This window comes from Brassica rapa, chromosome A08, assembly GCF_000309985.2.
Source record: "Brassica rapa cultivar Chiifu-401-42 chromosome A08, CAAS_Brap_v3.01, whole genome shotgun sequence".
In the NCBI taxonomy this organism is placed as follows: Eukaryota; Viridiplantae; Streptophyta; class Magnoliopsida; order Brassicales; family Brassicaceae; genus Brassica; species Brassica rapa.
In genome coordinates this window covers 12925771-12942314 of record NC_024802.2, presented here as the reverse complement: position 1 = coordinate 12942314, position 16544 = coordinate 12925771, and the positions used below count along the sequence as shown (strand labels likewise).

Sequence of the window (16544 nt, the reverse complement as noted above, 5' to 3'; positions counted from 1 at the left end):
CATTTGTTTCATAAAAAAAATTATTCTAGATTTTTATTTTGTTTCAAAAAAGTGTTATTCTACATTTTTAATATAATTTTAATGTTATTTTTTATTTTTTAAAATAATCAATAAATATTTAATTAAATCGTTTTATTTTAATAATTGTATATTCTATTATTTTTAATCTGCGTAAAATGTATCTAAATGATATTTTTATGAAAAAAGGGTGCAAAAATTATGATAAAATATAGGTTTGGGGTTTTGTTATAGTACTTTTTATAGAAAAAGATTCTCTATTCGTCACAAACACTTGGGTAGCAGTCGCCGGCAGGTTATGAAACGTGTGCCGTTTTATTGGATAAGTGATATTTTTTTTACGAAACGGAAAGAATATAAAATTATGACAATACTTTCTCCGTTTCAATTTATAAGTAGTTTGCATAAAAACACAAGCATTTAAGAAAACATATTTATAGCTTTAGCATTTAATTAAAAGGAAAATGGAGCCAATGACAAATTTTTATTTTTTTTATCAAATTTTATCATATTATATTGTGCATTGGACTTTAAAAGTAATTTATATTGCGAAACAAATAAAAACCTTATAGAACTATTTATATACCGAAACGGATGAAGTATAATAATTAATGGGTTTAGGGTACTCTTGGGGTTTTGTTATACTTCCTCTGTTTTTAAAATATCCATATTCTAATTTTTTTACACATTTTAATAAAACACATTAAATTTGTATAATTTTTTGTGTTTATCTTTTTTCTATAATTTTAAGCTAATAAAAAATCAATTAGTGCAATTAGGTTTTTTGAAGTTTGTAATTAATTAATAAAACATATATTAAAAATAAAAAAATGAATTTTTTTGAAACAAATTTTTTCTTTAGAATATGTATCTTTAAGAAATGTAGGGAGTAATATTTTTTATAAGAACAAGATTCTCTTTTGGTCACGAACACTTGGCTAGCAGTCGCCGCGTGGCGGAGCAGGTTATGATACGTGTGCCGTTTTATTGGATGCTGCAACCCGTATTTTAATGGGCATAACTTCACGGACCATGCCTTTAACTTGGAAGCATGTCAATTAATTTCTGTCAGCGATTTATAAAATAAATCACCATATTAAGTTTTATTTCCTTTTACCAACAATAACAATAATATTTTGAACAAGACGCCGATTAAGGGCCTGACTGGTTCAAACGCAGCGGTTGCGGTTGCGGCTGCGGGCGTTTGCGGATGCGGGTGGTTGCGGTTTCTAGCGGTTTTAAGAGATTTGTACGACTGGTTCTGCGGTTAAAAATTGGTGCGTTTGCGGGATAATTATGACTGGTTAACTACCAAATACAGCAGCGGTTAAATAATAAATTAACAATATTTACATTTTATATAATTATAAAAATATCAAAAATCATAATATTATAATAAATATGTAAATTATATTTTCAAAGTTATAGTTTTAAATTTTTAAAATTATAGAAAATATTTTTATTTTAAAATTTTATAATATTAATTAAAATATAATAGATATATTTTAGTATTTTTATAATTCCATTTTAAAAAATTTATTGAATATTTTTATTTTTGTATTTATATGGTTTTTAAAGAAAAAGAAAAAAAATTATCCTCCCGCAACCGCCCGCAACCGCAAACGCTAGCTGGAACCAGCTTTTGATTTTAAGAAGTTCGGAGCGGTTTGAAGCGATTTGTAACGGTTTGGATGATTGTTTCGAAACGCTGTCAACCGCTACCAACCGCAAAAGCTGCGTTTGCGGGTGGTAGCGGGGAAACCAATCAAGCTCTAAGTTAATTTATTTTTGATTATCCGGAAATTTTGAGACCCGGCCGGCATTGATAATATTTTAGCGTAAAACATTTTTTCCATAGTAGATCGAACCCATGAATACAACAGCACCAACTCATGCGTTTAAACCAACTGGAATGTCACATCCGTGGTGATTAAGTTAATTTTTCATCAAAACTTTTCTCATTGAATTTTATACAGACTTTTTTAATTCTCTAAAAAATACTTATCCGTTTTGAAATGTAAAATGTTTAAATAATTTTTGATGTTCTAATATAAGATGTTTTCGTATTTCTAACTAAATTTTAATTTTAGTTTTAAATCGTTAACATCATCATATTGTGATTGTTAGACTTTTTATGGCATTTCTGATTTTCATGTTTTGCAGTTAAATTTTGTTTCATACAAAAACTTGCATTTAAGTAAGTAATCGTAAAGATAATATGCAAATTAATTGGCTTATATTTTGAAAAAAAGATATATTTATGTACAAAATCCATCTTTGTGAAGTAAGAAAAAAAACCTTAAGATTTCAGAAACCGATGGAGAAACATTGTTCATCTGTGCAATGTTTTAAGGGAAGTAGTTGTTTTTCTTTCCAGGAAATTTATATTATCCAGCGATTACAGTCCCAGGGGTAAGATATAACGGACATTGATAATTTGATATATAGGAATGGGCGGATGATATGTTCTTCGGGTTCCTAATTAAATCTTCTCCATTCCTTATAATTATGTAATTATTTAATACCCTTCAACCTCATATTCCTCCAAAGTGTTTGTTCTTCTATTGTGTTTATATGATCAATTTTGTTTTATGCATATGTATGCATTTCTTATGTGACGGGGTTACGTTTAGGAAAATGAGATAATATAAGCCATTCAAGCCATAAAAACATAGAACTATACAATGACTAAATCCATATATGATGCTGTTAAGAAAAGAGAAATAAGGAAGTATCATATCATGTGGTTTCTCCTTTTCCAATTATTTCCGCAAAACTAAATACATGTTATATATAAATTTAAGTACGCACCAAATATTAACACTAGTACATCTTTTTTTTTTCTTAAACTAGTACATCTTTTAAGTAACGAATAACTTGAGAAAAAAACACAAAAGTTTCATGACTCATGAGCATATGCATCGCTCAAGCTGATAAAGCTGATAGAGTTTGGCAACTTACAATTAGAATATTCAACAGAATAAGGAAAGCAAAACGCGTTGACGGCGGTAAACGGCGTTTACTGAACGCGGACTACCCACGTACACCACTCTTAAAGCTATCGTAAAACAATGCTCTCTCATTTGATATTTTATACCATGCACTATTCTATTCCCCTTTTTCGTTCAAAAGAAACAAAATATATAAATATTCCTCAAATCAAAGATATTCGTAACGAGTCATGCAGTTTATACAATTTTTATCATAGTTAATCCTAATATCGCATCGGCCAACGTACTAAACATATAGCTCTTAATTACGTGACGTGTGATTTGGGAGATTAATTGTCATGTGGTTGTGAAGGTCAATTAAGGCTACAAATGACTTTGGCACTCTCGATAATCTATTCTAACGTGTGCCGTGCCAAACTCGGTTGATTGAACCTACTCTCTTTTTTTTTTCTATTCATTCTACTTTTCTTATCATATGCATTCAATCTGAACATCTTTTCGGAATATTATAACCATTAACTCATTAAGGTATTATACAACCTATTTCTCTGGTTAAAAATTAACCAAACTATTTAATTCCATGGCGTACACAAACATAGATCATTTCACGTGGATGTTGCTAATGTAAGCCCTGGTGTATATGATATATCTCAGTTGTTTTAAACATAATTTTTATGCGTTAGGAACAACCACACTTTTAAAAATTTTAAATATAATAATTTTTAATTGTATACGTTTACAACCATTTGTATATTTAAATTATACCATGTTAAGAATTGATATATATATATATACACATATATACACTCAAAAGCATATTCAATTGAGGTGGGCAATTAGTTAACTTAAAAGTACTTTGGTATTTATTAGATATAAGTTATAACAGTCGTATGTGAAGAAAAAAGTTATAACAGTCGTCGTATGTTGTTGCCTAGTTGTTGTTCATTACTTTGTCTCATTTTTCATGCATCACTGATTCGCTGCATAATCACGTAAAGACCACGTATCCGGACTTTTATTTGACAATATAAAACAATATGCAATAATGCAATACAAAACCAAAACAAAATGCTAAAGTGGCCCTTACAAAACAATACAAAACTAGTCAGCTGTCGTAAGGTCTCCTGACCGCATCTTTGCTCGTAATTTTGTAGTTTTACAAGTCACATGCTTTTTGGCATCGGTCATGCCTATATTATAACAATAAAATAAGAAACTTTCACCTTTTTTTTTGTATAATTGACGCTATATAACACTCTTACAAAGTGATGGACAAACCTGAATCAGCCCAGTAAGTATTAGACTATTAGTATGAATATGGACTAATAATATAGAGGAAGCCATCACTTCTAAAGATAGTTTGTTGCTATTTTCTTCTAATGTCTTATTTATCTTTTGGTCGTTCCAACAACCGAAAACTATAGGAACTATTTGATGATGTAAAACGGCATATTCAAATTAAAATGTATAACGAACATTGCGGGTCATATCACATGGTCTAAGATAATCAAAATCTATAGATTATTTTTATTTCTGAATATATTATTGCATGTCCATAATGTATTCATATACTGATATACAACAAATATAGATTTTATATTTCCAAAAGGTAAATAGTCTAAGAGAGGTTCCAAAGGGCGAAGGCTTGGTTTGTGGCCCTGCATGAAATGGCTGCTGCCATCTCTTCAACCAAGTATTTAAACAACTAAGCACGTTTATGCATACGTACAAAATTTATTGTGAAAGTCAGAGTAAGACGAATTTATATCACGTGATAAATCTTGCAAATCGACGTCCTAGTCTCCTAAACTCACGAATAGAAGAAATCTAACGAAAAACAAATACTCTAATCGTAAACTAAAAGTAAGAATTTGTTTTAAACATGGTAAAGTAACTGTTGTACATGTCGTCGATTCAAGCTTTTGGGTCCGTAAGCGAAACAAGGTTAGGAGTGCTGCCAATACAGGATAGTGATTTAGTGATGACAAGGTTGTGAAAAATTTATAATTTTATTCACGTTAAAAATATTTGTAAAACGTTTGTATTACTATTCAATTAAAAAATCATAGAAAATTTTGTTTTTAAATAAAAATGGCCTGGAATTAAAAACGCAAACATTGTATTTCAAATAATCAAAACCCAAAGCATAGAGAAACAATTATGTGTAACATAGAACAAACAGGCGAATCAAAAATTCTTTTTCTTTATACTTTTGTCACGAAACTTTAAACATGAATGAAAATAATGACATAAAAACTTCACCAAGAAAACAAAACAACAACTTCACGAACACAACACCAGAGGAGAGAGCAAGATGGTTTCAGAAAGCAAACTTCTTTACAAATACATGTATTATAACTTACTTCCTCAGGACAATACAAGAATACAAAAATAAAAACATACCAAAGCTCCTCCGAGCTCTTTATTACAGAACCAAACAATAAATAAACCATAGGTGGTTTTGCTTTCGAAACAAAGTTCCAAGAATCCAGTAAATGTTCCAGTTTTCGATGATACATACTAAATAAAGCACACAGAAAGTAAAAGAAGTACCTTTGGGGTACTTTCTCATTCAGCTCTAGACTGGCCAGCTCTAGAGGAGAGGATAATTCCTACAATAAGCCCGTAAAGAGCAAGCGCTTCTGCGAAGATAAGGATAAGAATCATCCCGACAAAGAGCTTAGGCTGCTGAGCATTTGCCCTGAAAAAAAAAGAATTGCAGACAGACAAGTCAAGCACCAAATGTTATATATTGTGAAGCTTTAGGAAAAGAGACAAACCTGACACCAGCATCTCCGACAATACCAATGGCCATTCCAGCGGAAAGACCAGCAAGACCACAAGCAAGACCAGAAGAGAGATGGGCGTATCCGTCGAAGAGGTAGTAAGACTTAGCCTTGGGGTTAATCCCGGTACTGATGATAACAGCAATAATCAATCCGTAAATACCCAACACACCAGCCATAACAACAGGGACAATGGATTTCATCACAAGCTCGGGTCTCATCACTCCCATGGAAGCCACACCAACACCACTCTTTGCCGTTCCATAAGCAGCTCCCATACCTATCCATACAACGAAAAATTCACATATTAAACAACATGTCCAAAATATAAACAATTCTTACAGGATCCCACGAGACTCATACTATGTGTAATATAATGCAGACTTCTCCCAACGGGATTTGAACCTATGACCTCTTAGATCAAATTTAACAGCCAAAAAAGAATGACTTAACTACAATATAATGATGACTGAATCACATGATCCAAGGTCAAACGCAAACCATATCCAATAAATAACATATCCATTTTGGCTCTGGACGCAGATCGAACCTAAGAGACTAGTTCTTTCAATCAAATCATGTGTGCATTTTCCTAGACATTTCTCAAACAACTACACGAATCTCAAAACATTTTTCCAAGAAAAAAGGAAGGCGATCACGACGAACAAGGATGAGAGTAGAGAGAAAGAGGAAATTACAGGAGAAGACGAGTGCGGCTGCGGCGCCGAGGAAACCGAAGAAGGGAGCTGTTTCGTCGCCGCTGAACGTAGACATGTTCGAAGTTTTTATCTCGGATCTGAAATCGAGTCGATGATTGAAATCTGGCGAGAGGGAGGAGAGACGTAGTAGATATATATCGTTCTGATTTTATTTATTTATTTATTTACGTACTTATTTTTGTTTTGTCTTTTTTTCTTTTCAGATGAGTGGAAGGGAACAACGTTGCTTGTCGGGATAACAATGTCATTGTACAAGTTTAAAAAAGTTCGAAAACAATATTAACTAGCTTTTGATCGGTGATTGTTCCGGTTAATTAATTAAAGAGGCGATTTTAAAGGCGATTTTATGGTGGTCGGAAAAACAGTTTTCCGAATGGAATGTTATCCAAAAACCGTTCGTCTGATGACGGTTTTGTCAGATTTAGAGACAGATGTGGAGCGGTTGCGCTCGATTGTCTCCTCGATCTCCATAGTGGACATTCACCCCCACTCTGATGAACGGTTTCTTCCCACTCTCACCCGGACTCTCTATAAATATGAATCTCGGGTAAACTCTTACTACAATCTCAATCATATTGCTTTACTTTCTCTTAATTTTCGCTCATATCAAATTCGTAACACAATGGCTGATAACTTACGCCGAGCGATCCAAGATCTCAATCTGGGAGCAGATGATGCGCCTGAGATGCTACCACAAGCAGTGTGCCATGAAGCGGTTCGGGTGAACCAATTCTCACTAATGGGGCGTCCTCTAATCCGCAGGAAGCAGAACATACGAGCAATGCTCACCTCTCTGCCGCGAATGTGGGGTCTCACTGGTCTCATTACTGGGAGACTGATTGAACGTACCAAGTTTCAATTTGTTTTTCCATCTGAAGAAATGATGCGCTCGGTTATCAACCGGGGTCCTTGGGCTTTCAATGACAGGATGCTGGTGGTTCAGAGATGGACTCCGGATCTGATGGAGGAGGAGTTAAACACCATTCCTTTTTGGGTTCAGATAAGGGGCATTCCGCTGCAGTACCTGACTGCTGACGTGATCCAGCACATTGGTGATAGGATTGGTGAAGTGAAGGATGTTGATTTCAATCCTGAAACTGCCTCAGCAATTGAGTTTGTTCGAGTGAAGATTCTTTGGAATGTCAACCTTCCTCTTCGTTTCCAGAAGAATTTTCAATTTGTTCCGGGAGTTAATACTCTCCTTCGGTTCAGATATGAAAGATTGAGGGGTTTTTGTGAGACATGTGGTATGCTAACTCATGACACTGGCGAGTGTCTTAATCAACCTCAACATCACCCAGAGGAAGGAGATGATCATGATGCTAATGATGGTGGTGAAGGACATCAACAAGCAGAGGATGCGGCACCAGATAATCAGAATGCAGAGATGGGAAATCCAAATGAGGACTCTGACGGAAGTGCAGCTGACTTGGGGGAAGATCGGGTAGAAGATGGTGTGTATCGTGCTCAAGCTGCTTCTGCTGGGGTCCAGCATGCCCTGCGTGATGAGGATTGGCATCAACACACTGTGAGGCGTAATCTGTTTGTTGACACTCTGCTGGAGGAGTGTCTTACTGGAGATGGAGGTCTTCTTCCAGCCTCTAGGAGGCAATCTCAGGATCATGTTAGCATCGATGGAGGTTGGTCTTCTGATCGTACTTTCCAGCAATATGGGAGCTTCTTGGAATCTGGAAGTGCTTCTGGAGAGTCATCTCGTAAAAGACAGAGAGAAGAGGAGGTGTTTGCGGATAAGTTCCCCATTGTTTCCGAGAAGTACTCCAAGATAGAGTCAGCTCAAGGCAACAACTCTTTACGGAAAATCCAGACGGATTATGGTGCGATGGAGGATGAGACTGACACTCTCACTCCTCCTTCTTTCTGCAGAGGCGCGGTGGGCCCGAATCCACCAACTCCACCATGAGAGTTGAAGTTTGGAACTGTCGGGGCTTGGGACAACGCCTCACAGTTCGACGTCTAAGGGAGTTACAGAGGGTGTATTCTCCTGACTTGTTGTTCCTGGTGGAAACTAAGCAAGGAAATGACTATGTAAGAGATGTAGGAGTGTCTTTGGGTTATGATAGTATGGAACTTGTACCTCCTAGAGGGTTAAGTGGTGGGTTGGCTGTGCTTTGGAAAAGTTATGTTTCTGTTTCTTGTATTTCCTCTGATGAAAGGCTTGTAGATCTCTTTGTGGATTATAAAAATTTCAGTTTCTACTTGTCTTGTATTTATGGAAATCCGGTTCCTAAATTTAGAAGTCACCTATGGGAGAAACTTCAACGTATTGCTGTTAATCGAGTAGGACCTTGGATGTTATGTGGTGACATGAATGAGATTAGTGACCCGGCTGAGAAGAAAGGAGGAAGAATTAGAAGTGAGAGTAGTGTGAAGGATTTCAAGACTATGCTTGAGATATGTGATATGAAAGACTTACAGGCAAAGGGTAATAACTTCAGTTGGGTTGGCCGAAGAAGGAATGAAGTAATAGAATGTTGTCTGGACAGAGTATTTGTGAACTCTGTGTGGCTTAATAATTTCCCTTTCTCTGAAAATGAATATCTTGAACTTGCAGAATCAGATCACCGTCCAATGATTATCTCTGTACGATATAATCAGGATCAAAAGAGAGGTCTATTTCGCTATGATAAACGTCTCTACAAGCAAGAAGGCTTTTGTTCTATTGTTACACAAAAATGGGAACAGAACCTAGGCGATCTGAACCTGTCTCAGCAATTGGTTCAATGTAGGAAGACTATGGCACACTGGAAGAGAGTTCACCGTTTTAATGCTGCTGAAGAAATCCACAATATTCGCCTGCAGATAGATAGAGCCACACGGGATCATACGGTGCCTATAACTACGATCCATGTCTTACAGAGGCAACTTAATCAAGCTTACTCTGATGAAGAAGAATTCTGGAGACTAAAGAGCAGAAATAGGTGGCTCAAACTGGGGGAACGTAACACAAAGTTTTACCATAATATTACTAGGTCAAGACGATCTACAAATAAAATTAAAAGTGTTACTGACGATCAAGGTATTATTCATACAAAGGATGAGGCTATTGCAAGTGTGGCCGAGAAGTACTTTAGTGAGCTTTTTACAGCAGGAGGGACTGAATGGGATTCAGATACTTTCATTCCAACAAATCAAGTATCTATGGACATGAATACTTGGTTGATAAGACCAGTTACAGAATCAGAGATCCGCGAAGCAGCTTTTAATATTGGTCAAGATAGAGCTCCTGGACATGATGGGTTCTCAGGCGCCTTCTATCAACAATTTTGGGATGTTATTAGTTCAGATGTCAGTAAAATGGTCCATGCGTTCTTTGACAATGGAGTGATGGACCCATCAGTTAACCATACGCAGTTATGTTTGATTCCAAAATCAACTGATGCATCAATGATTAAGGACTATCGGCCAATTAGTCTTTGTACGGTAGGATACAAAGTAATATCAAATATACTAATGGCGCGAATGAAAGATTGCTTGCATGGGTTAATATCAGAGTCACAAGCAGCTTTTGTTCCTGGCCGGCATATTCAAGATAATGTGATGGTAGCTCATGAACTAATGCATGCTCTCAAGTCCAAAAAAGATATAGCGGAGGGTTATATGGGTATCAAAACAGACATAAGCAAGGCTTATGACCGAGTTGAATGGAACTTTCTGGAAAAAGTTATGAAGAAACTAGGCTTTCATGATATATGGACAGGATGGGTAATGAACTGTGTTAAAACGGTTACTTATTCAATTTTAATCAATGGAGCAGATTATGGAAGAGTTCAACCAACTAGAGGGCTGAGACAAGGTGATCCAATTTCTCCTTACCTGTTTTTGCTATGTGCGGAAGTATTAAGTCAGTTATTTCAGAAAGCTGAAAGAGAAAATCGTTTTAAAGGGCTTAAGATCGCAAGAAGTTGTCCATCTGTGTCTCACTTACTTTTTGCTGACGATTCCCTGTTTTTCTGCAGAGCTACAGTGTCAGATTGCCAACAAGTAGCTTCACTTCTTAAGGAGTATGAGGAGTACTCAGGCCAACGAGTTAATTTAGAGAAGTCTTCTATCACTTTTGGGATGAAAATAGATGATTCACAGAGAGCGCTTCTCAAAAATATTTTGGGAATCCAACGTACAGGTGGTGGAGGTAAGTATCTGGGACTTCCAGAGCAGTTTGGAAGAAACAAGAAAGAGCTGTTTGCTTATCTTGTGGATAATACAAAAAACAATGTAGAATGTTGGAGCAATCAATATCTTTCACAAGGTGGGAAAGAGGTTATGATCAAAACTGTATCTATGGGAAAACCGGTGTATTCAATGAGTTGTTTTTTAATTCCAAAAACTACTTGTGATGAGATAAATGGACTGCTTTCAGGGTTTTGGTGGGGAAAAGATAACGGGAGAAGGAAGATATCATGGATTGCATGGAAAAGGCTCTCAACTCCTAAAAAGGAAGGTGGAATGGGATTTAGAGATTTGCATCAATTCAACATGGCACTTCTGGCTAAACAAGCATGGAAGATACAGAATAATCCAACTAGTTTGCTAGCAAGAATATATCGTGGTCGATACCATAACAAGTTGACATTTTTACAGTCAACTTGTTCATCTAATCCATCTTATGGATGGAGATCAATTCAAGCTGGTAAAGAATTGCTTCTAAAAGGTCTTAGAGTGCAGATAGGAAACGGGAGAACTACAGATGTATGGAGAGATAAATGGATCCCTACTATTCCGCCAAGGCAAATAAACCGCAATCCCCAGTTCTTAGGGCCTTTGGAAACTACACTAGTAAGTGATCTCCTGTTACAGAATACATTATCATGGGATCAAGAGAAGATTGAAACAATGTTCACACCAGAGGATGCGGCTTTGGTTCAAACGATACGATTATCAAGGTACGCTTCTCATGATAAAATTATCTGGCCTTACACACGAGATTGTTCTTACTCAGTTAAATCAGGCTATTGGGTTGCTACACATGATCCAGAATATCAGGTTGAGAACCCACCATGCCCAGGAGATCTTGCTCTGAAACAAAAACTTTTGAAACTTAACATCTACCCAAAGATTCAGATTTTCATTTGGAAAGCTATCTCGGGTGCACTGCCAGTTACGGAAAGACTAATAACACGAGGTATACATGCTGATCCTATTTGTCAGAGATGTTGTGCTGCTGAGGAGAGTATTAATCACATTTTATTCGAATGTAATTACGCTAGAGCAGTTTGGCGAGTAAGTGATATACATACTTTCTTGAATCTGAATCAGGACCTGGAATCGAATATCAGGTTGTGTCTTGATATGGCAGGTAATAACCAGCTCCCTAAGAAGATAAGATACAGACCGATTTGGGTTTTATGGTCACTTTGGAAAGCAAGGAATGATTTCTTATTTAATAAAAGGAACCAGCAACCTCATGAGGTGATGACTCAATGTATAGGAGGACTTGAGGAATGGATTTGTGCTCAAGGTACGAATGATGATCAGATGATGTTGACAAGCGAATATAGACGACAATCTCAAATGTCTTCTTGTTGGGAACCTCCACCAGAAAATTGGTATAAATTAAATTTTGATTGCAGTTTCTCTAATACCAACCAAACAGCAGGAGTAGGGTGGATCCTACGTGATTTTAAAGGAGCACATGTCGCTTCAGGTACAAGTATGGTGGACAATATCTATTCTGCGTTCCAAGCTGAGGCAGTAGCGTTTCTGAGCTCCTTACAAATAGCCTGGACAAAAGGATGGAGACAGGTATGGTTTGAAAGTGATTGTAAAGGTTTAGTGGAAACAATCAATACGAGAAGTGATAGCACAGATTTGGGAAACTTACTTTCAGATATCAGGTATTGGATGTCAAAGCTCCCACTATGTTCCATTGATTTTATTCATCGTGAAAAAAATCAAGCAGCAGATTGTTTAGCAAAAAAATCTTTCATGTATACTTCTTCTGAATATTTCAATATGCCCCCTGTCTGGCTGATAAACTATTTGTATTTTCCTTTTACTGTTTAATAAAATTCAGTTGCCAAAAAAAAAAAAAAAAAACAATGTCATTGTACTAATATGTCATTGTAGGCCTGGGCCTGTTATAAGCCCATTATATTAATATGTCAACCTCTAATACCTTATATTAACGCTAATAAAACGTTGTTTATATTGCGTTTCAATCTTTTTTTTTGAACAGTGGAAAAGAAATGGCTTATCCAAATTTGGTGGTACAGAAATGACATTGATCCATGCTAATGGAATATTGCAAAATACTGCATTGCTAGTCTATCTGCATGTTTGCTGATGCATGAAGAACATGCTGAACAATGAAACTGAGAAAAGATTTCTTACAGTGATGAAATTCGTTCATATGAATCGAGAAAGCCCGGTTAATCTGTTAACAAAGACATTTGTATTTACGAAATTTTAATAATGTTTCTAAGAAATGTGGTTTTAGAATCGGTTTGTTTCATCTCAGTTTGACTCAGTTTCGGATTTGTTAGATATATGAGATTTGAAATCAATTGCATTGTATATTGTTAATAATTTTATGATTAGTTTAATGAGAAGTATATAATATCACTACAAGAAACACGCTATATTCCGACGGACAAAAACGTCGTCGGACAAGTTTGACGATTTTCCGACGGCATTCCGACGAAAACAAAAAATACTACTTCGTCGGAATATACCGACGACTTTCCGACGAAAGAGTGTGCATCGGTATATACCGGCGCAATTCCGACGACATTCCGATTAAATATATAACCGTTACGTTCGTCGGAAATTCGTCGGTATATACCGACGACTTTCCGACGACATTGCGATCAATAATATAACCGTCGCTGTCGTCGGACGTTTGTTGGTATATACCAATAAATTTCTGTCGAACTTTTTGACCGTTGCCGACAAATACATATGATCGTTTTATAGCCTTTGAGATAGGAAAATACCGACGGAATTCCGACGGATATGACCGTTAGGGTCGTTGGAATGTCGTCGGAATGTCGTCGGACTGCCGTAAGCAATTTCCTATAAATACAACCTCTCCTCATTCAACTCATTCACTCCTCATTCCCTCTTCACTCTCTCTAATCACAACAATTCCGAGAAAATCATGTCTTCAGGAGTTTATTATCGTTCGTGGATGGATAAACCTCATATGGATCCCAACACCAATTTACTTACGGAAGAATACGTTCAAGGGATTGGAGAATTCATGAAGCTTGTTGAACAGCGACCGAATGCAAAAACCGGTATGTTAAGATGTCTCTGCTCTACTTGCAATAATAATAGGATTATAAAAGAATTTGATGTTTGGACTCATTTGTATATGAGAGGATTTTCACGTAATTATAAAGTTTGGTATCTTCATGGGGAAACTGGTTATAAATATGGTAGTACTAGCGAACCTCAGCCTGTTAGCGAACCTCAGCTTGATATTAGGTTAGAAGAACCTAGAATGGATATAGATTATGGTGTAGGTTCTTAGTTTTTTATGAATTTTAAAACTTGATGAATGTTTTTTTTTTCTATTTAAGTTTGTAAGAATTTAAATTCTATAATATTATTAGTTTTAAATTTCAGATTTTGTGTACTTATTTATTTTTAATATAAAAAAAATATTTATAAATACAAAATTTATTCATATTTAAAAATGGTGTATTCTGACGAATCTAAGTCGTCAGAATATACCGACAAACCGGTTCGTCGAAATATACTGACAAATCATAGTCGTCGGAATATACCGACGAATACAAGTCGTCAGAATATTCTGACGACTATGATTCGTCAGTATATTTCGACGAACAGGTTTGTCGGTAAATTCTGACGACCTAATTCGTCGGAATATAGTGTTTCCGATGAATTATGTTCTCGGAATATGTTATCGGATTGTCGTCGGAAGTTCGTCATAATGTGGTTTCTTGGTATTCGTCAGAAAGTTGTTGGAACCTCTGACGAAATTCCGACGAATTTTTTTTTCCGACGAAATGATACCGACGACCACTTTCGTCAAAAATTCGTCAACTTGTATATATTCCGACGAACTTCTGATGATTTTGTCCGTCAGTATCCGCCTGTTTTCTTGTAGTGTATATATTTAGTGGACCGATATATATTTTTAAGGACTTTAAGAAGCATTCTAATGATGACACTTGTCATAGCTAAAATGTTGTAATACTTCTCTTTTAATATATACTAGATTTCCATCCGCACAACCGTGCGGGTATATATTTTCACATTTATATATATAGATATTTGTTTTACATAATTATTAAATATTTTTAATGTTACTCACATATTTAAATGTTTGTATAATTATGCTACATATAATAATTTTATAGTTTTCATGCTGTAAATTAAAATCATCACATATATATATGTTGCTTATTATATATTTGTCTTATTGAATTTGCGTTTGATTACTAAACTAAATTTTTTAATGCATGAAACAACATATATGAAAACAATTTTGTATTTAATTTATTATAATCATGATCCGTAATTTAAATCGCTAGATTTTTTAATAATTTTTTAATGTTTATTAATTTTATATAATAAATTATTGTATATTAAAAAGTTTAAGATAAGTTAAATGTTTATACATGTATTATATAGTTTACTAATATTAACCCGTTCTACCAACATATTATATTTTTTAGCATAAATATTTTATATTTATGAAAATAAAATATGTTAACTTATCAATTTAAAATAATTTTATCATATTTTGTTCAATATAATATTTTTATTTTAAAATGATATATATTATTATAAAATTGATAAAATAGGATATAATTTTATTCTTTTAGTAAAATTTCATTACTAATTACAAAATTAGTTGAAAATATTTATATTCAATTTTTGACAATTAAGATCTTATTATAATCTTTTTCAAGAGATTTGTTAGAATTTCAATTTTTTTTAGAAAAAAATTAAAAGATATAAAAGATATCTTATATATTAAAACAGAAGTGACAACCTTCATTCATGTGTGATTTTTTTAAAAAATGGACCTAATGGACCTATTCATAGAAATTCATACTATATTTTAATTCAGACTAATAATAAATATATTTTTAAAATATTTTAATCATAGTATCTTTTGATATCTTTTCATTTTAAATATAAATATATTTATTTTAAAATTCTAACAAATCTGTTTAAAAAGATTTTTACAAGATCTTCATTTTTGAAATTATATTTAAATATTTTCACTAATTTTGAAATTAGTTTAAAATATTATTATACATTAATATATTCAGTTATATAAAATGAAAAATAAAAAAAATCTATAATAGTTTAGTTATTATATAATCATAATCAATCATATTAAATTAAAATTATTATATTGAGCTAAATATAATAAAATTGTATTAAATTTTTATATTTATATATTTTATTTTCGTAATTATAAAATATTTATGTTCAAAAATAAAATCTAATATGTTGGTAAGATGGGTTAACATTATCAAACTATATAATACATGTATAAAAATTAACATGTATTTCTTTAAAGTTAATAATATAAAATCTTTGTAACGATTTTAATCATAATATATTTTTATTTTAAATATAATAAATATTTATATATTATATTTTAAAAATTCTAATAAATCTGTGTAATATTTAAACAATAACTTAATGTATTTTAAGTTATCGTTTAGAAATGAAAATAAATAAATTATATCATATTTTATCTACTTTTATAATCATGATCATGTTAAAATATAATTATTATACTAAAATAAATATGATAAAATTATATTCAATTGATAAATTTATAAATTTTATTTTCATAAATATAAACTATTTATTTAAAATATAATATGATGATAGAACGACTTCAAATTAACAAACTATATAATACATGTCTAAAAATTAACATATCTTACACTTTTATTTATACAATAATAAATTATCTAAAATGAATAAGCATAAAAATATTGGTAAAAAGAAATCCAGTTTTGAAATACGGGTCAGAATTTAGCATAAATTAAATACAAAATATTTTTTAAATATATTTTCTCATGAATATATTAATTTGCTTAATAACTAAATGCAAATACAAT

The 16544-nt window shown here is 33.5% G+C and overlaps 2 protein-coding genes across 3 annotated transcripts; one reads left to right on the top strand and one right to left on the bottom strand.

The window, feature by feature from the left end:
• Positions 1 to 5154: 5154 nt before the first annotated feature.
• LOC103834393 (V-type proton ATPase subunit c1) lies at positions 5155 to 6701 on the bottom strand. 2 transcript variants are annotated; one of them, XM_033277508.1, is made up of 4 exons: positions 6454 to 6701; positions 5750 to 6035; positions 5523 to 5670; positions 5155 to 5436 (listed from the first exon to the last, which is right to left on the bottom strand). In XM_033277508.1, exons 1-3 carry the CDS (start codon positions 6527 to 6529, stop codon positions 5538 to 5540), a joined length of 495 nt encoding a protein of 164 aa, XP_033133399.1. In that variant the 5' UTR covers positions 6530 to 6701; the 3' UTR covers positions 5155 to 5436; positions 5523 to 5537. The 2 variants fall into 2 exon arrangements, with proteins under 2 accessions (XP_033133399.1, XP_009108707.1); XM_009110459.3 differs by having other exon boundaries at positions 5285 to 5670.
• A 7-nt stretch (positions 6702 to 6708) lies between these two features.
• On the top strand, positions 6709 to 8395 carry LOC117127377. The gene has a single exon (XM_033277507.1). It carries the CDS (start codon positions 6821 to 6823, stop codon positions 8393 to 8395), a length of 1575 nt encoding a protein of 524 aa, XP_033133398.1. The 5' UTR covers positions 6709 to 6820.
• The last annotated feature ends 8149 nt before the right edge of the window (positions 8396 to 16544 follow it).